Source organism: Lutjanus erythropterus, chromosome 9 (genome assembly GCF_056507025.1).
Source record: "Lutjanus erythropterus isolate fLutEry1 chromosome 9, fLutEry1.hap2, whole genome shotgun sequence".
In the NCBI taxonomy this organism is placed as follows: Eukaryota; Metazoa; Chordata; class Actinopteri; order Lutjaniformes; family Lutjanidae; genus Lutjanus; species Lutjanus erythropterus.
In genome coordinates this window covers 25,281,932-25,302,949 of record NC_139325.1, presented here as the reverse complement: position 1 = coordinate 25,302,949, position 21,018 = coordinate 25,281,932, and the positions used below count along the sequence as shown (strand labels likewise).

Genomic DNA, 21,018 nt, shown 5'->3' with positions numbered 1-21,018 from the left:
GGAAATACTTCTGAGGCTGTTGTGAGCTAAAGGGGGGATATGAGCTCCAGCCCATCGGTAGTGCTCGTTATATCGGCACTGAGCTGAGTTTTTGGGCGTGTTGTAAGTGTTCGCAGGCCTGGTATTGACCACCGATAGTAAACTGAACTTTTCCGAGACCCAAAGTTGTCAGGCAGCGCATCTTACACGCATGCGCATCCTTCTATCCAGCTCTAAATAAGAGTTAAAACAGAAACGAGGTGAGTTCCACATTTTTAAACATTATACGGGCGTTAATTCTCATTTATTGCCATTAACAGTGGCAAAATTTGAGAAACCGGCCCTCGTTTTGCTAAGTAGCGTTAGTTCACGTTATTTTCACTCTGATTTAAAACGGCGAGAATAAATCGTTTTTTTCAAGTTTCTATTGAAGAAATTATTCAAGCAACAATGTTGAAGCTCGGTAACAGTAGCGCGGTGTTATTGCGAGTGTGTGTGATATTGTGCGAAATATCAGCGTTTTGCAAAATGCGTTTTCCTATTGTTATTAACCGGGGAAACTTATTTATTACAGATTGTCCTTAGCTGGCTGCATCCAGTAGTCACAATGCTACGGCTAGCTGTCTAGCAACCCTCAGTTCAGTTGAACGGGGTTGTGTATAGAAGGGAACTCCAGACCCGTGAAAGATCGCGCGAGAGTGGTCGGTTTAACCTAAACCATAATATTTTCGTAATAATAATAAAGTGTTTTCTGTCCATAAACCTATTCGTATTTTATTAAAGCTATTGTCATATTATAAAAGATATCCAGTCAGTACGAGGTGCACACGTAAGATACAGCGCTTGTAAATCTCGCGAGAGTTCCGCGAATCAAGGGTTCCCTTCTAGACACGACCGTTGAACGGAGTGGAGCTAGCTGGGTGTTAGCTTCATGTCAGCGCTAGCTAGCAACCTGGGCTGACATTCCGTGACAAGGGGAAAGTGAAGAAAATAACCCGAGTGAAGGAAAACACTTAGTCAGGAAATTACACCGCAAGCATTTGCTTTTGTTCGACGCGTAGCGGCTTTGCATGATTTGTTTAAATTGGTAACTTGAGTAATTTACATAGTTTAAACGTGTTGGTGGCCTCTTCCTATGCTCCGCCATTTTGTATAAGACGAATGCTAATCATGGGCGCTCTTAGACTTTATTTATGGCTAGAATAAAACTGAGCTTTTAAGTGTAAAGTCAAACTTAGTCAAGATCTATTCGCTCTGGCTGTTGTTTACTTTAAACATGGATGTGACCATCATGCAAACAGAAAATATCACCATAATTCAGTGTTGAACATGCGTCAACAGTAAAACGTTATATCGTAATTTTTGTCGGATTAAAACGCTTTTAAGTTTGGTCAGTCAGTGTAGAAAACAGTGTTCTCTTTACAATTGGTGATCAAATAACCCTCTCACTTGTTTTTAACCAGGCAAAAAGCCGGTTTTAAGAGATACTGTTAAAACAAGGAAAAGATGAAGTTGTGTGGTTAACTTAAAGTTGAGACACCTTTCCTCATGTTTGTCAATGATCCTGATGAAGGTTCAATCTAATGGGGCCGTTTGTGCACGTATTTGTCTCTTAGTTGACCAGCAAAACAATATTATTATTGACTGTTTTGTCTGAAATCGAAGTGCATGGTGTATCCTGCAAGCCAGCACACAGTCGCCATCTAGCGGTGATGTTGGACAGTGCTGTTTACAAGTGCAGGTAGAAACTGCATTAGCCGTTGGGAGTAGTTAAGGTAAAACCATACAGGGGGGCAGCTTCAGTGTCATAACCATGCTCAGCCAACACAAAGGACATAGAAAAGTGCCACAATTTAAGTCCTCTGTTGTATTTTTAACATGTTTAACGTTTTTGTTTCAGTTTTCAGCATATGACCTGTCTTTGAGGTGACTGTCATTTTGTCTTTGCAGGTTGGGGATATCAGAGGAGTGGGGATGACTGACACTCCGCCTAGTGATGGCCCCTCCCAGGGAGCAGAGTTTGACATGATGGGTGCCCTGGACTGGAAGGATGGTATTGCAACGCTGCCAGGAAGTGATATTAGGGTATACGAGAGATTCCTGTTCAGGATCAGTCATGATTTTTAAAATTAGTTTTATAGCAGAAGTTTGAAATTAAAACCACCTGTGTTAACTTTATTTATGTATTTTTTAAAAAAAGCGTATTTTTGTTTAGGAAACATTAACCTTCGGGGGAAAGAGAGAACTATTTCACAGAGGGTTTGCCGTATGAATGACTGTGACAATAATTTAAGTTGCCCCCTACTAACTACATTGATCAGGACATGAGATTCATCAGGATTGGGATGGCACATCACCTTGGATCAACATTTGTCAGAACCCTGATAAGCGTTAGAGTTGCCACAATTAGTCAACTAATTGATTCGTTGAACAAAAGAAAATTAGTTGCCAACTATTTTTTATAATTGATTAATCATCTGGGTCATTTTTCAAGCAAAAATGTAAAACATTTGCTGGTTCCAGCTTCCTAAATGTAAGGATTTGCTCCTTTTCTTTGTTATTTATTATAGTAAAAGAAGAGTCTTTGGGTTTTGGACTGTTTTTTTGGACAAAAGAAGTAATTTGAAGATGTCATTTTATGCTCTGGGAAATTATGATGAACATTTTTCACAATGTTTTGACTTCTTATAGACTAAACAGTTTATCGTTATAATAAACAGTAGATTAATTGATAATGAAATTAATCATTAGTTGCAGCCCAAATTAGCATATCTCCTGTTCTTTTGTGTCTTTCAGTTCCGCATGACAGAGTTTGGGACTCTTGAGATTGTCACAGACCTAGAGGTCAAAGGGCAGCAGGCAGAACCAAACTGTGAGACCTTGGACCCAGCACAGTCTCACACTCCCACCCCTCCACCAGAAGGCCAATCACAGAGTGGTACAGCCACAGCACCAGCCAGTCAGAGTCAGCCAGGATCATCTCAAGTTAAAGGTGTGACAGCACACATTAACCCTTACAATGCTGCTATTGTAAAGAACCACAGTGTTTATGTTTCATGTACAGAGAACATTCTCAGTTTCACCCTTCTCTCTGCTTTGTTCTCCAGTCCCCGGTCCCGTGCTTCTGTCTTTAGAAGAGGGTCCCAGTATGGAGGGCCCCAGTGTGGAGGTTGGTCCCAGTGTTGAAGTTGGCTCTAGTGCAGACATGGGTCCAAATGGGGAGCTGTCAAGGTGCCGGGCCTGTGGTGGCCGTGTTCCTCGGGATGCCCTCCTTCAGGGCAAATTCTGTAGCTCCATTTGTGCCCAGCCCTCTAGTGGCAGGTAAAACCGCACATCTGCTTTCCCCTAACACCTTATTTGTACTTCAGATATTTCTATTTTTTTGTTGTATCATCACAAGCAAAACCTTTCTTTTCCACAGATCATCTCCAGGGGAAGCAAGGGAGAGTCAAACAGTTGAGGGCGAGAGGCTCGGCAAACGTGTGCGCAAAAAGAGGAAGATCTATATGGACTCCGGTGAGGAAGAGGAAGAAAACCAAGAGGAGCCAGAGGTAAGGAGCCATAGCATTTCAGAGCTACAGGCCACTCATTTGTTCTGTACTGTATCACTGTAATTACTAAGGTTTTGCAACAAAGTATGTTGTAAAATTTTTGTGTTTTCACTATTTCTCTCTTTTTCCCATCTTTCTGTTGAGAAAACAAGATGGTTGAGAAAAAAGTCCAAAAACCTCTGGTTATTAACATGCTCTTCCATTTTACCTGTTGTAGGAAAAGGCCAAGACTACCAAAGGCAGAAGAGGTGCCAAAATCGCCAAACTGGGTATGTTTGACTGCTGCCACTTTCTCACATATTTTCTCAAACACATAAAAATCTTAAAAAGACTGACAATGGTTACCTTCAAGGCCATAACCGATCTTACCCCATGTCTAGACCGCAAACGTCACATCAGCACCATGCCTGCATGACAACTTTGTTCATGCCACACTTAAATATTTGTCTATATAGGCTTTGTATTGTCTGTGCATTTAAAAGCATCCAGCAGCAAACGAGCAGACAAACTTTCTGTGCAACATGCAGTTTTCCTTCAATATGTGTAAATATTTCTGATCTGTTTTTCCACTGACATGATTTATAGGCACAACAGTGTGTGTGTACAGTGGGTGTGGATGAGCAAAAGAGATAAAGAAAAAAGTGCCTGCTCATGGCTGTGCTCAGAGCAGACAAGTGTTGGTGATCAGAGCAGAGGGACTAAAGTTTAGCAGTAAAGTTGTCTGTTGGCAGTAAATGCGTAGTTTCCCCACAAAAACACTTCAGAGAAAGTTCAAGATGTTCTTGTGTCTTGCCTCCCAGCGTCTGGGCAAAGTGAAGGAAGAGTCTGTGGAATTAATCCGGTGCTGAGTGAGCTGCTCTGTGGCTGTGGGGCAAACTCTACTCCACCAAGGGTACAAAATTTGGATAAAATACGTTTTCAATGCCTTTTTACTGGGTACCAGCCTTGTGTTTATGCATGTATTGTTGAAAAAGCAGAAGTCTAAATAAAGGTGTCATATTGCATTTATTGTATGCCCATCAGAGGCAGCTCCGACACAAGACACATGGTGCTGGTACAGGCAGCTGCAGAAATTAAAATGAAAAAAGTGAAAAACACATTGCAGGGTTAGCTTGCTCAGAGCGAACAGATCCTGGTTTGGGTCTGGCACACCCCACAACAAACATCATACAAGAGCAAATGAAACAGCACAAACCTGGCTAAAATTTCAGAAAGGCCATTTTTACCTGCACCAAACTTAACTCCATCACCAATCAAGAAGCAAAAATACACAAACGGTACATGTAATGCATCTGTGCTCATAGCGATTCTGCTACTACATGCTACTCACACAAACGATATGGTTCCGTGTAACCTCTGTCCAAAGCTGTTTAACTTGTATAATAATGAGAATAAACAAATATACAGTTATTATAACATTATTTTTTTATTTAATTTTGTTTGTTCGTTTTGTTTTTGTATGCATTTAAAAGAGAGAGAGAGAAAATCCACTTGATAGATAGATAGATAGATAGATAGATAGACAGATAGATAGATAGATAGAACACCACCTATCAGCCACCTACAATGCAGTTTGGGCCAGACACCCATTGACTCTTGAACTCAAATTCAAAAGAGCTTTATTGACATGGGAAAGAGACGTTTACATTGCAAAAGCAAATGTGAAAAAAAAAACAAAAAAAAACAACAAAAACACATTGCCAAAGTAAGTGTGAAATATAAACCACAAAAGTGTACATAAACTTGTTCTTAGAAGTATATGTATATATACAGATGAGTACAGAATGGCTTAAAGAAGATGCTACATAGTGCACGAGTGCATTCAGTGTGCAACCATGTAAGATATTTGGTTTGTTCCAAATGTGGTTTTGGTTGGTTGCCAGGTCAGGATCACATGCCGGGCCTGAAGATGTACAGACAGAACAAGATATTGAACAGGTTACTACATTAAAACAGTGCAAGCTTAAAAGACAGTTGAAAATAATTAAGCAGCTGTATTCAATGTTACATTGTGTAACATTCCCTGTAGTGCAGATGTTGCAAAAACTGTGTAAAATATCAGGAGTTAGAGCAATACAATAGTTATGAGCTGTATTTATGTACTGTGCCTGTGTACAGAGGTGATGGTCAGTACAGGGATACCCAGGTGATTGACAGTGTTCATGTTGGTTGTATTTGGTTGGAGCTCCTTTTCTGGTCACAGCGGATCACCAATTGTGCTGTTGTGTGTGCATATTGTTGCATTTCACCCAGCATATATGGCAGAGGGGTTTTTGTCAGCAATTTTTTCAAAGTCTTTTGGCTGGTTTTCAACTGTGGTCACTGCTTCTCTACGGTGTCTTTGTACAGTGGGCAGGTGGTTATAAAGTGGAGCTTGGTCTCCAGCTCCTGCCGTGTCTCTGGGGAGCCAGATCTGCCTGTGGCGTCCTCTGTGCTCAGTGAATCTGTGCATGACGAACTATTTCTTTAATTTAAATCTGTCACAGTGGTCAAGTAATCTGCCACTGATTGCTCTCTGATTTGGGCCAAATAGCATTCCAGTTTGCGCTGTTTTTTGTTAAATCTCTCCCGTTTTCTTTTTGTTTTCTTATTTATTTGGTTCAGTCAAGTGGGGTTTCTGTTGGAGGCTGTGTTTGTGTTTGAGTCCCAGAAGTAGCTGGCTTAGGGGGCTTCTCTTCAGTGTCTCTCTGTGGGTGAGTCCTTTGTTACTGAGCGTGTCAGGGTCACTTTCTTCTTGGTAATTATACAATTTAAACACTCTGTTTTGAAGTTTTACTATAAGAGGTCCCAATAATTCGTGTGACCTTAACAACACCTATTCTTACCTTTCCTGAGGTGCCCCATGACAACGACTCACATGACTCTCAGGGTGCTAATGGTGTTAAAATTAAATAAAGGTTATTTTTTAGGAAGAAGAAACTAGTGCACAACAAGAAAAAACAACATGGGGCGGCTGTTTAGCTCAGTTGGTAGAGTGTCCGCCCCATGTATAGAGTCTATCAGTCCTCTGCAGCGGCTGCTGGTTTGACTCCTGCCTGTGGCCCTTTGCTGCTGTCTACTCTTCAGCTGTCCTATGTAATAAAGAAAGAAAAGCCCAAAAACATAACTTAAAAAAAACAAACAAACATGTTTTCATAAACAGACCATTATAACCTCCAAATATGAATTCTGTATTTGCCTTTAGCTGTAATAAAATAAGAAAATAAACAACATATAGGAGTATATAGAGCATTCTGCAACCAAAACTCAGTGAACCAACAGCTGAAGAAGAGCAAAACTAAAATACATTTTATATAGCTGTAATTATAAATGATGTCTTATCTATACTTGATGATGAAGAATTGTGTTCAAGGGCGTATTGACATTGCTTTTAGTTAGTCCAATGGGACTGTGTCAGTTTGAAATCATTCATGACGTCCATAAGGCATTTTCTGTTCCGGTAGGCTTTTTGTTCTTAGGAGTAGGTAGGGGCGTTCTCTTCTCACACAATGCTCTTATTTTCTTGTGTTTGGCTAATCATGTTGTTGATATGGATTTGGGTACTGCTCCTAGATTCTACAGTTCAATAGAGGTGTCGATCATCCAAAATGACCAATCAGCTAGCAAGATATCCCTCTGCGTACCTCATACCGTGTGTGAATTAGAAGCTCTTGCCATTACAAACTAGAGTGCCCAGCAGAGCTCTGCTCACATCGAAAGAGCTGACAGTGAAGGATTTAAGATTTTCATGGCCATTATAACTCTCTGTGGCCTTGTGAAAGTGCATCACAGATCAGACTACTGGAGAAAGAAATGGTCATATAACGTCAACAGACCCAGTGAAGAGATGAGACGCGACTGTTCTGAAGCCATCTTGTGGTCGCTGAACCTGAGTGACCCAAAAGAAGATGAGGAAAACTGCAGAGTACCACAGACTGTTCAAAATAAAGCTCTCATCCCCAGAGATAATGACTGCCTGCAAGGTACATTTCCACCCATATCAGAACATCTCTGTTGATGACTAGATAGTGTAATAAATCCAGTTATAACATGGGAGGTGTGGATTTATCTGACGCAGTGAGTGGTTGCTACAGTGGCCACCACAGACCAAGAAATGGCATAAGACTAATTTTTTTACCACTTTGTGGACATTGCTGTGGTGAACAATTTCCTTCTCCACAAGATGAGGAATGACCCCACCCAGACAAAGTTACCGACCCAGAAGACTTTCAGGGAGCAGCTGGCTGCAGAGATGGTGGAGTTTGCTTAAGGCTCAGCACCACCCCCAACCCGAGCCAACACCACCTGCATGCCCATGCTTTATGCAAATGATGAAATGAGGACCAGGAAGTTCTGTAAGAGATGCCATGATGCTGGCATCTCAAGAGTAAAGACTACTGTATATTGCAGGTAGCGCCAGATCCTTCTGTGCTTCACTTCAAAAAAGAACTGCATTCAGTGGTGGCATGGCCGACAAGAGTGCCTGATGAACATTAGCCAATTTGTAGATTCTGCCTAAATATTCCTGCACTAGAACCTGTCTAACTTTGCTCTGCTTCATGTTACTAGCATGTATAATATAGGTAATGTTGAATTGTCCTACAAAGTTTTTTGTATATTATATTTATTCTCAATAAAACAAAAATCACACATTGTATATACAATTTTCCATTTTCTCCCTCTCTCTCATTCCCCATCCACTTACTTGCCTCAAACACAGAACAAATCACACTGAGACAAATGTCAAATATCATATTAAAGTAGGGCAATATAAAGATATTATATTGTGATATGTGACTAGATATTGTCTGAAATTTTGAAAATTGTCAAATTGGCATATAGCAAGTGTTGTCTTTTCCTGGTTTTAAAGGCTGCATTACAGCAACAACAAATGTGAGATTTGTTGTTGCTGTTGTCTAAGTGTTCTCTCTATTAAGATACCAAGATTATTCAGATAGACCTAATAATATTTATTTTCTATTTGGCATTTAAAATGTCTTTTTATTGTATTATAATATTTTAATTATAACTTATGAAACTTGAATATTTTAGCTGCCTTGGTCAAACTGATTGTTTTATCAAAATAATTGGTGTTTATTTATTTAGTTTTATTTAATATGAACTTCCATATCATGATTTAAGAAAACTGTGACATTATCACATAACTGATATGATTGGAATAAAAGAAATGCGTTTCTTGTGATTGGCATGTGATGGAGGTTGACATGCATCAACTACACTGCATTATACTTAAAGCCCCTTTTTTTTGTCCCACCCTCAGTGACTGCCCCACTCAATAAGAAACGGGCGTGGAGCTGGCCTGCTTACTTGGAAGAAGAGAGGGCCATTGCTGCTCCTGTGAAACTATTCAAAGAGGTATTTTTTTTCCTCATATACACTTGCCAATTTTAACTAAAGCCAGATGGTTTTGTTTATTTGGTCTCAGGTAAGCCAATTCATGACCGTGCTATGATGTACGTTTGTCTTGCAGCACCAGTCGTTTCCTCAGAGCAGGAACAGCTTTAAGGTGGGAATGAAGCTGGAGGGGCTGGACCCGTCTCACCCGTCTCTGTTCTGTGTTCTCACTGTTGCAGAGGTACGGCCGCCACTAGTTTTTCATATCTTTATCTCTGTGCGTAATGAAGAGTTTCACTCACACTTGCACGCTGTCCCTTTGCCTTTCAGATCCAAGGTTATAGGGTAAGGCTCCACTTTGATGGTTACCCAGAATGCTACGACTTCTGGGCCAACGCAGACTCGTGGGATCTGAAACCAGCTGGCTGGTGTGAGAAGAATGGGCATAAATTATTGTTGCCTAAAGGTAGTCTCACACACCACACAAACTTCTACCCATCTACCCACGATTTCCCCAATATCCTTCCTAAGTGAGCTTGTCTTGTAGGTTGTAAGGATGGAGAGTTTAATTGGAGCATGTATGTGAAGAACTGCAGGGGTCAGCTGGCCCCAAAACACCTTTTCAGGAGCCTCAACACAGTGAGTATTCTGCACACAGAATCTGTGGAAGCCATCTGTAAGACCATATTATTTAGACTTGTACCTCCAGAATTGTCGAAAAGAGATAACTATTTAATAAATATATTGCTGGTGGCTGCTAAAAAGGCCCTTATGAGATATTGGCTATCACAGGAGAGTTCAGCTTTAAATGCAGGGATTGACAAAGGACATTTACAAAACATGTTAACCATGAACTGAAATTATTTGTGTAACACTGCGAACACTGAGTTGATTATGTAATGCCCCACAGGCTAGGGCTGGGCAATGCATAAATATTATATCAGTGTTATGATATGAGACTGGATATTGTCTTAGATTTTGGACATTGTTGTATTGTGATATGACATAAGTGTTGTCTTTTCCTGGTGTTAAAGGCGGCATTACATCTTCTGAGCCAGACTCTTGTAGCTGTTCTGTTGTTTGCCTTTACCTACTCGTTCGTTATATTCACAGTAGTGATGATTATTTATTATTTTTCTCATTGTGTAAATATTTCGTGAAAGCTCTAATAGTCATCCATACAATATTGTCGCAATATAGATATTAAGGTTTGTTGTCAAAAATATTCTACTCTTTAATTTTTCAATACTGCCTAGCTCTAATGCATCACATTCTATAAAAATCATCATACGTTGGCACGATTTGAAAATTTATGGTATGTTATTTTAGAGAAAATAAGTACATTGTGATATATATCATATATTGCTAAAAAACATGGGGATATTATTTATTAGCCATATCGCCAGCCCTGCTGTGGGCCAGACCTTATTTTTTTTACAAATCTGTGATTTTACTATATGGTAAGAACAAGATCACTCTTTAACTGTACATAGTTTTCACTGTCTTTATTTTTATTTTCCCTTGAGATTGTTGCAAATCTCAAAATAGGGCATTTCAGACAAACAGAAATGGATGATGCTGAAATAGGTTTGCTGAATATCAATGAAACAGTTTTTTTGTTTGTTTGTTTTTTTCAAGTCTCCTAAGCCATCAAAGACTGGAATAATCCAGGGTCTGTATGTGCTAAATCTGTATGTTTTTATTTTTTATTTTTTAGTCTGTGACTCCGTCTGGGTTCAGAGCAGGAATGAAGCTAGAGGCTGTTGACAGGAAGAACCCATCCTTGATTTGTGTAGCGACCATCGCTGCTGTTGTTGACAACCGACTGCTTATTCATTTTGATAACTGGGACGACACATATGATTATTGGTAAGAGTTTATGACTGAAAGAACAAATGTGATCTAGACCTATTTCTCCGTCCACCTGAAGGACTGCTGTAGCTTAAAATCCAAGTGAAATCCATTGAGGTTACATGTCTGTATGAGTTAAGGTATAGAGAGTGTGGGAAGGTATTGGAAATGAATGTGGACATTGGACAAAAAGTGTGGAAAAGTTGGACAAACATACATAACTACAGAGTTAATGTAGCTGTAACACATTTGAAAACGTCTAAACATTTTTTATCATTTGATATGTCTTGGTAAACAAGAAGTTGCTGTTATTTTGTGCATGTTTACCTTGGTTTCTTTTTTGTGCCAAGGTGTGACGCCAGCAGTCCATATATCCATCCTGTGGGGTTCTGTGAAGAGGCTGAGCTAACTCTGACCACTCCAGCTGGTAAGACACAGACCAAGACACACGTGGGTCAGTATAAACTATTTTAATATACTGTAGGGCCCAAATAATGCAGAATATAACATCAGAAATAATAATAAAGTTGATAAAAATTAATGTTTACTTGTGCTATAAATATATTTTTCTGGACAAAGTATTATATGCATTTCTGGTATTTCTAAAATATTGTTATGACTGTAAGAAAGAATGGCTCAAAATTCATTTAATTCAAGTATATTGTATATTTTTGATGATTTTATGAGTACATTAATGGTGAAATGCATGCAGCTGTCAGTTCCTGTGGATGTCTAGTTTGTAGTTTTTTATCCACAGGATGTGTCAACAGACTGTGTTAATGTGTGGACTGTCTGCAGTCACTGATGGATCTAATGAGTCTTTATCATCTACCCTCAGAATATAAACAACCCAAGAGTTTCTCATGGGAAAAATACCTGGAGGAAACGGGCACGCAGGCTGCACCTGCACGGGCTTTCAAACCGGTACTACTCTCCCACGCACAAATATACAAATACATGAAGCCTCACAATATGTACATTAGTAGTCTGACATAGTCAAGTGATTTTTGTTCTGCCTTGTGTTTGCAGCGACCTCCACATGGCTTCCAGATTGGGATGAAAGTGGAAGCTGTTGATAAGAGGAACCCCATGCTCATTCGTGTTGCAACCATAGCAGACACAGAGGACCACCGACTAAAGGTAAAAAAAATTTCCTTGTCTAGATCAGGGGTCGCATTAACCAAATATTTTCTGTTGTTGGCAGATTTTTTTAACAATGATGGAAAATTTAAATGGCTGGCTGCTATTGTGACAGAGTAAAACACATCTACCATAACATTAAGTACTTTACTTGCTCTGTGGTCAGCTTGAGTCGAATTTCTTTTCTCTTATCTCATCTAGATTCATTTTGATGGCTGGAATTCAGAGTACGACTACTGGGTGGAGACGGATTGCCCTGATCTGCACCCTGTAGGCTGGTGTCAGAAAACTGGACACCCACTGCAATACCCTAACGGTGAGACACACTCCTTCAGTCTGTTCTGCCTGATATTCAGTGAGGTGAATCAAGGTTTCTGAGGAGAAGGATCCAAAATTGTAATTTAAACACACAAGTCGTCACAGTTGTTAAACTTCTGGACGGTGGTGATGGGAGGAATCTATTATGAATCAAAATGTAGATGGTCTTGCAGCTGTTTGCAAGGTTTTATTAACACCCCTGTGTCTGTTTGTTTTAGGAACAAGTGATTTATTAGCTGCCCCAGGACAAGGATGTCCTACCCCAGGATGCAACGGGGTTGGCCACATCAGAGGACCTCGCTATGGAACCCACTACACGTTAGTAGTACATTCACAGTTTTGTTTTTCGTCATTATTAGGTATATAATAACACTAAAAACGCAAGTTATGATAAAACCATGCTGAAAAGTCCACAATACGATATTTATCATGACCTGAAAAAACAAAGAAAAATGACACCTTGAAAAAATGTAGCTGTCCTTTTATAGAATAAAATAATAATAATAAATCAAAATAATTAACTGTGTGATATCATGGTAGATATCATCCCAGTCCAGCACAGTATCAGAACATTTTTTTTATTGTGATAATTAATTGTTAGATCCCTAGTCACTGTTATTTATGTGTTTCCCAATGTTTCTCAGTGTTATCCTGTTCTTCAAATCTTTCACTTACTTTATTTTGAATATATTTTTATTTTATTTTCATACACAATAATAATAAACTCTATTTGTATATCACCTCTAATACAAGAAATAGTGCTCTAGAAATTACATGCATCAAGTGGTTCACATAAAAAGAGACACAGAATGATAGATAGAAGATAAAAACAGGGATAGAATGCCATAATCAATGTAAAATAGGATAGAAAATAAAACCCACTTGATAGTGAGAGTAAAATAAGTTAAAGATGAGACTAGAATACATAGAGTATATCTTCAGAGTATCCCACGTATTTGTTAGTACATTCGAACCTAAATGATGTTCAGTGAACATATGAAAAGCTCACTTGTAATTTCCTCCTTGCATCCTACCACTGTTGCTCAGACAGCACATTAATAGTTTAATCTCATCTCATTTTTTATCAATGTGTGGGGACTGTCTGTCTATGTAAGTACAGGAAGAGAAAAAAGTGTCTCTGTGTTCTCAAATGTCATTTATACTTGTGTGGGCTGCCGGCACTGTAAATGTGCTCTGTGTGTGTGGGAGTTTTGAGTCTTTAAGGTGATCTTTCATTGCTTTTCCTTCCTATTTGTTGTAATCTGTTAAATTGCAGAGTATTGAAAGTAAGAGTGGATTCCCGTCTCATTCCCGCTGTCAGGCCTGGGTTAAGTTTGTCTGTCTTTGTGTCTGCAGTCAGGTGAGCTGTCCCTACTCGGAGATGAATCTGAACAAGGAGGGCCTGCTGCCAGATCGCCTCAGCGGAGAACGACCCCTCGCCCTTAGTGGACCTCATCCTCGTGGCCGACGTCCGGAGCCTCACACAAACACTACAACACAGACGTCCTCGACGCCTGACCAGCCGGATGGAGCTGAAGACTCCCAGAACAGGTTTGCTGCGGAACACGAACGAAAACAGCAATGAACACACTTTGAAAGCCACCAACACTCCCAAGAGAACTCCCGATCAGTGTTTTGCATGCAATTCTACCCAGTGGTCTGTACCTGAGAGGGGGGTTATCTGTGTTGCTAGGAAACCAGTGACAGTGGAAGCTGGACGCAACAGTCAGCCGGAGCCAGCGGGTGGAGCCAGTGAGCAGAGCCACAATGGAACAAGGCCTAAACGGTAGAGTCCTGAAAACATCACACCGAGCTGTGCGGCTGAAGTTCACTCCAGAGGATCTTTTATTAAGGCCTATTCACACAGGACTAGTTTACCAAAGTGCTTAAAAACACACAATAACAAAGAAATCACAAAGACACGTGTTGGCATACATAGAACACATCAGAAAACCAGAAAAAACAAGTGGGCTTTTAGTCTGGGTTTGAGCCATTTTGTGGGTGAGACAGGTCAAACACGTAACAGTTCCACAATTTGGGCTGGGCTACAAAAAAAACATGGCCACCCTCACGCCGCAAACACAACTCTCTGGGCTGGAAAGCAGCTGCTGATCTGATGACCTCAGTGTTCTAGGTAGACAGTAGGGCTATAACAGGTCAAAATAAGAACAAGGGATACAATATGAATAATTAATAATAATGAATTTGATCGACCAAGAAAAATTTAATCAATCTACTATCAAAGATCTGAGATATAACAGATCATTTTTATGAGTGTGCTCCGAATTTTATCTGACATTCAAGTTAATGTGTTTAATATCTATGTCTATGTACATTTCATAATGCTGTCAGAGAATACGCCACATGTTGCTGTGGAAATAAAATGTTGACTGAGGGGGAAAAACACATTTGGTATTGTGTGGTATGGGCAAACTTTTTTTATGACAGTTGGTCATATGATTGGTAATTTGCAGTAGAAGTTTTACATTACAAATTACAAATATAGCAGATTCTCACAGGACAATAATCACAGACGACAACCACAGTTATTGCAGGTTAATACTAATCTAGGGCTGCATGATGTGGTAAAAAAAAAAATCATTGTAATCATTTTGTTAGATACTCCGATTGTAATATAAGTCCCAATTAGAAGGAAATATAATTTTTGCACCACAATTTTTTTTTCACCTGAAAAATATTTTAAAATCATGTTGATGTGACACTTGTTGGGGTCTGTACTAAACAAACTTGTTTTCTTACATCAAGATTTGTAAGCCAGGGCATTTCTGCAGCACTGCGGTACTTTATTAAAATGCTGTTTTGTCACATATTTTTGCTTTGTCAAAAAGTTTCAGCTTCTGTGATTTGGATACTGCTCTTGCTCTTGCAATTGCATTGATATTTTTATATCTATTGTGGAGTCTTATACTTCAGAGGGTAATTTCTAACTTGTATGCTGTTGTTTTCTTCAGGTCTGCTCCAGTTCCCAAATACCTGAAAATGCACTATGTTAAAGAGGAGATCGGTGATAGTAAAGGTGCGTTTGAATGTTAAATAAGACAAGGTAAAAGATCTAAATCACCTCGTCAACCCTCACTGACTGCTGTTTCTTTCTCTCAGCCTCTCCAGACGCCATCTCTCTCCAGCAGGCCCTCCACGAGTCTGTGTTCTCCCCCGGCATCTCCGCCTCTCCCCCCCACCGGGTGGCTCTCTGCTGGGACAAACACTGCCAGCTGCTGCCCGAGGTCCTGGGGCTGACTGCCAAGAGAGTGGCCACTTGGAGCGCTGAGGAGGTCAGACATGCTTACACACACACACTCACGCTGCGCCAAGACATGAAAAGCAGACCAACTCCTCATTCACTTCTCCAAAATGAAGGCGTCCTGTTGTTCAGGGAAACTGTGGCTGTGCATGAATATTCAGCGAGGGTTTTCTGGTTGTTACGGTGAATTGCTGCTCTCTTTCTGCCTGTCGGTTCAACAGATTAGTAGATAAACATTTATTCATGGAAACATGTAATAGACAGGCTGTCTGTGCCTTTTTTCTTTAATTTGTTTCTCTTTGTTTATCAGGTGGCCAGTTTTGTTAAAGGACTCCCAGGATGTAAAGAACATGCTGCTACATTTAAAACAGAGGTGAGCACTTCATTGCTAACCAGGACTTAAAGCTGCTGACAAAATCACAAGTCTAACTAATGATTACTTCAATTAAAGAGTAATAAAGTTTTGATTGTTTGATTAATCATCAAATTGCGTGTTTTGTAGGTGTGAGCAGAAGAAACTCACTTAACTCTTCTTTTTTAGTGTAGTGGATGGGTGCCATCCCTTCAAAACAGATACATAATGCATGCACACACCACATAATGCAGATACATAATGCATTACATAAGCACTGCCTCAGTAAATTCAATGTTTATGCATTGCTGCCACCTGTGTGTAGCCTCGTGTCTGACATAACGCACACAGAAAAAGGGCCTAAAACGTCTTTGCATATTAAAACATTTTTTTAAACAGACTTTTTAGTTGCCTTATTAGTGTGTTTGCTTTGCAGATTTGCATGATTTTATGCAGCTTCCTGCATTTTCATAACATTTGCATACATTTTCATAATAAGACATCCCTGAAAATGTGATTTCTTTTAATGGATGCTTTTAATTCACCTCTCCTCCTACAGTTGATGCTACTTAAGTGGATTTATCTGTCACAACGTATGTAATCTTTTGTAGATATACAGTACAAACTCCATTAAGATTTTACTTGACAAATAAACTGAAACACACATTATGATAACATGCACAGTTTGAGTTATGTATTGATATTTATTAAACCCTGCAGAAGTTTTCTTATGCTCCCAGTTACTCCAATTGTATCTATAAATCAGCCAATTAAAGTTTCATGTGATTCCTTCCAAAAAATAGGGATAGGAATTGGTAAGATTTTATTGACGCCAGTGGCATTATTGATTTTGCTTATCAGTCTAACATCCCATATTCCATGTATTCCGAAGCCACGATTTGGACCGTTTCTTTCTTTCCACCATGAGTCATTGTTGTTTTGAGTTTGAGTTTGACGTCATTATCTCGTAATGATGAACTGTCAGAAAAACATTCCAGCATGAATAAGAGGAACTGATAAGCTCGGAGACATTCATTTCTGATAGATCAAACAATTTTGAACCAGTTCTCAACAGTTCTGGGTCTTGATTCCGATCCCTGTCCAAAAATCATGTTGATCACTAATCACACATGTTTAATTTTGGGAATGCTTGTCAGGCTTTGTTTTGACAGGCATTCCCCAACGCTTGTTGGGAATGTGTATTCAGCTCAGGATTTCATTAATCTTACACTCACTAAACTTATATAATGCAGCATTACTGCAGCCAAAGAGCCTGAGATTTCCCTTAGGAGTTGGTTCAGACCAAAAACAGCTCAAGGAGTGAATATTGGGCATACATTGGACTGCAAATGAATGCTAATGTTGCTCCATAACTGCTGGTGTAAATGAGTGTGTAATTAAAGTGATAGTTCACCCAAAAATGAAATTTCACTCAATATCTACTCACCCCTGTGCTGATGTGTGCTGATGTGAGGATGGGTGAAAATCTCCAGTTCACAAAACACTCAGCGGAAAAAAGCATTGCAGCCAAATCCAGTACAATTGAAGTGACCAGTTTTAAAATTTAAAAAAAAGAACACACACACACAAAAAAAACACAGAATGTCTCCATACTGCTTGTGTGGTGTAATCCAAGTGTCTGTAAGCCATGACATTAAAATTTAACCCAAAAAGATGCCATTTACATCATGTTTTTAACCTAAATGTAAACTGTAGCCTCTCAGACCGGATCCATGTGCATGTGAAAGAAAGAAACGGTGCAAATATGGTGTAAATGGCGTCTTTCTGGGTCAAATTTTAATGTCATGGCTTACGGACACTTGGATTACACCACACAATTTTTTTTACATTTTAAAACTGGTCACCATTCACTTCAGTTGCACTGGATTTGACTGCAATGCTGTTTCATGCTGAAACTCTCTTTTTTGTGGACTGCAGAGCTTCACCCATCCTCACATCAGCAAGTTTGTCATATCAACTTGAAAGGTGATCATTTGTCAATGCTGATGTTTAATGATGGATCAGCAGCTTCAGTTCTTGTTTTTTTCTGTTAAAAGTATCTGTATCATCTGTAAAGGTGAAAAAACAGTGATATGAAGCAAAAGCTTTTCTTTTTTTTCTTTTTTAGCAAATAGACGGCGAGGCCTTCCTGCTGCTCACCCAAGCGGACATCGTCAAGATCCTGTCAATCAAATTAGGACCCGCCCTGAAGATCTACAACTCCATCCTCATGTTGAAGAACGCGGACGAAGAGTAAGACCCGACTCCGCTCGGACTCACCCGCTCTTTACCAATTTCATCAGCTAAAGACATTTGATTAAATCAGCCAGAACAGGTTTCGTCTGACGAGCTCTGCGATGGTGCAGCTACACGAGAGAAAAGTGGAAGCCATCATCTTTAAAAACGTCCATCTCTCCTCCTCCTCCCCCCTTCTGCCTCCTCTCTCCATGATGGACAGTTCTGATCAAACCTGAGGGAGAGTTTTACATGATACCATGAGGATTCCTCGATTTATATCGTGTTTGTTTACTGAATCATTTAAAAAAAAAAAAAACTACAGGCACCTTCAATGCTTCTTAACATTGTACAGTTTATGAATTGGAGCTAGTGTCACAATTCTGTTGCATTTTCACTGTTTTATTTGAACTGTAAATGGTGCTTGAGCTCAGAGCAGATGGAACAAGTGTGTTTGTGCTTTGTTGCCTTTTACTCGGCAACAGAAATTTTTTGTTGTTTTTTAAAGCTGCAAAATACAATCGAGAGGCGGTGAGAGGTTCTTAAATGTGAAACCCAGTGGAGCAGAAGCACTATGTAGTTCAGCCTGTATCCTCTAGATGGAGAAAGAGAGCTGCTCCACAGGCCCAAAGGCAAGAGAGTTTGTTTAAATTGCAGTTGGCTGAAGCAGAGATTGAATGGGGGATGGTTAAAACTTTGTGTGTGTTCGTGTGTGTGTGCAAATGTGACCGTGTGTGTTTGAGAAATGAGGATGTGATTTCCCACCAGCCCGTGTGTGTTGCTTTTCTGGTCAGTGGATTGTTTTGCGACAAGCAGGGCTAAGGGCTAAAATGTTAAATCACGGAAACTTGCAGTCTTTTAAGGTGGAACCAGACAATGAACCAGCTCCGTTCTTCTTCTCTATCTGCTTTTTTTTTTTTTTTGAGGAACAGGCCCATGAATATGAATGTTTAAAAAACAGCTTTTAGTTGTTTTGTTGATATTGATTATCAATATTCAAATAACCTCCATCATTCACATTGTAAATAGTATACAGCTACAAATGGACTGTCCTCGCTCTCTACCAGAGTTTACTCCCGCTTGGTTATGCAAAGGCTTGACATCTGTCTCCAGGGAAGGACATTGCGACAGTGAACTGAATAATACGAGCCTCAATTCATACATAGATTTTGAGAGAAAAAAAACAAAATAAAACAAACATTGTCAGTGTCTTTGTAAATCAGCGTGTACTTCAGCAAGTTGGAATGTGTACATCAGCAACTGTTTATATGCAAACAGCTTTTATTTATGTATTCTAATTTAAGGGGTAATGGTACGCTGTTTTTTTGGCTCCGAGGTAACTGTGGCTGTTTGATGGAATGGGTGAAAATAAATGAGATGCACACTGCCTGCTGTCCTCATTTGACCTCAGTTATCTCACCTCAGAGATACACAGGTAATTTAAAACTGTGGTTTGAGAAAACCTTGTTATGTTTCGATCTGTACAGCAGTGGAAAACACATTAACCAAAGTACTCTACTTCATATATTCCTAACATACAGTAGTTTGGCAAAGTCAGAACAGACTTTTTCTGGAACTTTTAGCTGTGCCATGGACTTCCAGATAAGGTTTCCTTGGTTTTCTTGAAGATTAGATCTCTTGACATGTTAGCTCAGCAGCTTTTATAAATTAATTAATAGTAATTTCTGGTGCTAATGTCGGTGCTGGATTAAGTAGATTTACTGGCACTTTATTTTAGTATTACAAATCACTTTTCAAATTAAAATGTTTTCCCCAGAAAACATGATTAACACATAAAACACAATGCATTATTGAAGATTTACCAAAACAGTTTTTCCCAGCCTTTTTGGCTCGTAATCCCTTACAAATTAAGTTGAGTTGTTAGCACTTAGATAATTGTGATCTCCCCTGTAAACGTCTCAGATGGTTTCATTTAACTTATTGTTTGAGGCCCAAAGAGGTGAGGTGATTCAATATCACAAAAAAGTCCAAAAAATAAACACAAATTTAAGGAGCAGAACTTTTTCTTTCCTATCCCATTAATGATCTCATGACAGTTTACATACATGACCAAAGTTACTCTGTTGCCAATAAATATTCCATGTAGGTGGCCACCAAGTTTCATTTCCAAACTGTGAGCTTTTGCAAACACAACACAGTCGTTCTGATTCCTTCAAGCCTTTTGATTCAACGTTGTATGAAAACAGCAAATGGTACTTGTTGCTGGCTTGCTACCGATATGTCGGAGCTACTGAAGTGTGGGTTTTTACTGAGCCTACTCAAACTGCTAAACACAATCCTTACAGAAGAACCACAAACACAAAAGGTGGATGATGAAAAAATTAAACAGCAACAGATATTCAGGAGGGAATGGAAGCAGGAGAATAAGTGACCAGAACATGAGACATATAAGGACTATGAACTACAGCGTGTGCTGCCAGTTTGCTCAACTTCCCAAGAACTCTAGCACTTTTTTCACTGGAAACACTACATCACAGTTCATGAGAAAAGTGGACAACACAAATGTCACAGTTAAGGAGGGCTGTGATCAGTTGTGTTAAATGTCCTTTTCTGTATTGTTTTTACATAAGTTTACATATGGGCCACCAAAAATGTTCTTTGGCCACCAGATTTACACACGTGATAACCTGTGAGGCCAGTGCTTAAAAATATTAGCATCTATCCCTGCCTTTTTTTTTTTTTTAAATATTATATTTTGGGCTTTATTTTTGATAGCAGAGCTCTAGATAGACAGGAAACGGAGGAGAGGGTGGGAGGAATATATGCAGCAAAGGGGGGCTGCTGAGGACTCCAGCCTCTGTACATGAGGCACATGCTGCACCAAGTGAGTGTAATAATGTGAGAAAAATGTCACCCATTAATATTATCAGGCACAAGGAACATTTTACTGCTGAACAAGTACTTTTAATTTTGATTTTTTTTAAATTATGCAAACCAGACTTGGTGTGTTTTTGATATATGGCTGTAATTTTTCC

At 39.4% G+C, this 21,018-nt stretch overlaps 1 protein-coding gene across 3 annotated transcripts; it reads left to right on the top strand.

Moving 5' to 3' along the window:
- The first annotated feature begins 91 nt into the window (after positions 1-91).
- l3mbtl1b (L3MBTL histone methyl-lysine binding protein 1b) lies at positions 92-19,409 on the top strand. Of its 3 annotated transcripts, none has more exons than XM_084726853.1 (22): positions 92-239; positions 1,930-2,064; positions 2,776-2,971; positions 3,087-3,300; positions 3,401-3,530; positions 3,748-3,799; positions 8,791-8,885; positions 9,001-9,105; positions 9,195-9,330; positions 9,412-9,503; positions 10,582-10,733; positions 11,066-11,142; positions 11,554-11,639; positions 11,745-11,855; positions 12,057-12,171; positions 12,392-12,491; positions 13,530-13,724; positions 13,867-13,959; positions 15,146-15,210; positions 15,294-15,466; positions 15,746-15,808; positions 17,916-19,409. In XM_084726853.1, the coding sequence occupies exons 2-22, from the start codon at positions 1,954-1,956 to the stop codon at positions 18,042-18,044; spliced, it is 2,490 nt and encodes an 829-aa protein (XP_084582979.1). In that variant the 5' UTR covers positions 92-239; positions 1,930-1,953; the 3' UTR covers positions 18,045-19,409. The 3 variants fall into 3 exon arrangements, with proteins under 3 accessions (XP_084582979.1, XP_084582977.1, XP_084582978.1); XM_084726851.1 differs by having other exon boundaries at positions 11,066-11,169; XM_084726852.1 differs by lacking the exon at positions 92-239 and adding an exon at positions 860-1,066 and having other exon boundaries at positions 11,066-11,169.
- Positions 19,410-21,018: the final 1,609 nt, after the last annotated feature.

Coding starts and splice junctions, on each gene's coding strand:
- l3mbtl1b (XM_084726851.1), top strand. CDS start 1,954: ATGACTGACACTCCGCCTAGTGATGGCCCCTCCCAGGGAGCAGAGTTT. Junction 3,800..8,790: donor TGCCAAAATCGCCAAACTGG/GTATGTTTGACT, acceptor TCCCACCCTCAG/TGACTGCCCCACTCAATAAG. Junction 12,492..13,529: donor CGCTATGGAACCCACTACAC/GTTAGTAGTACA, acceptor TTGTGTCTGCAG/TCAGGTGAGCTGTCCCTACT.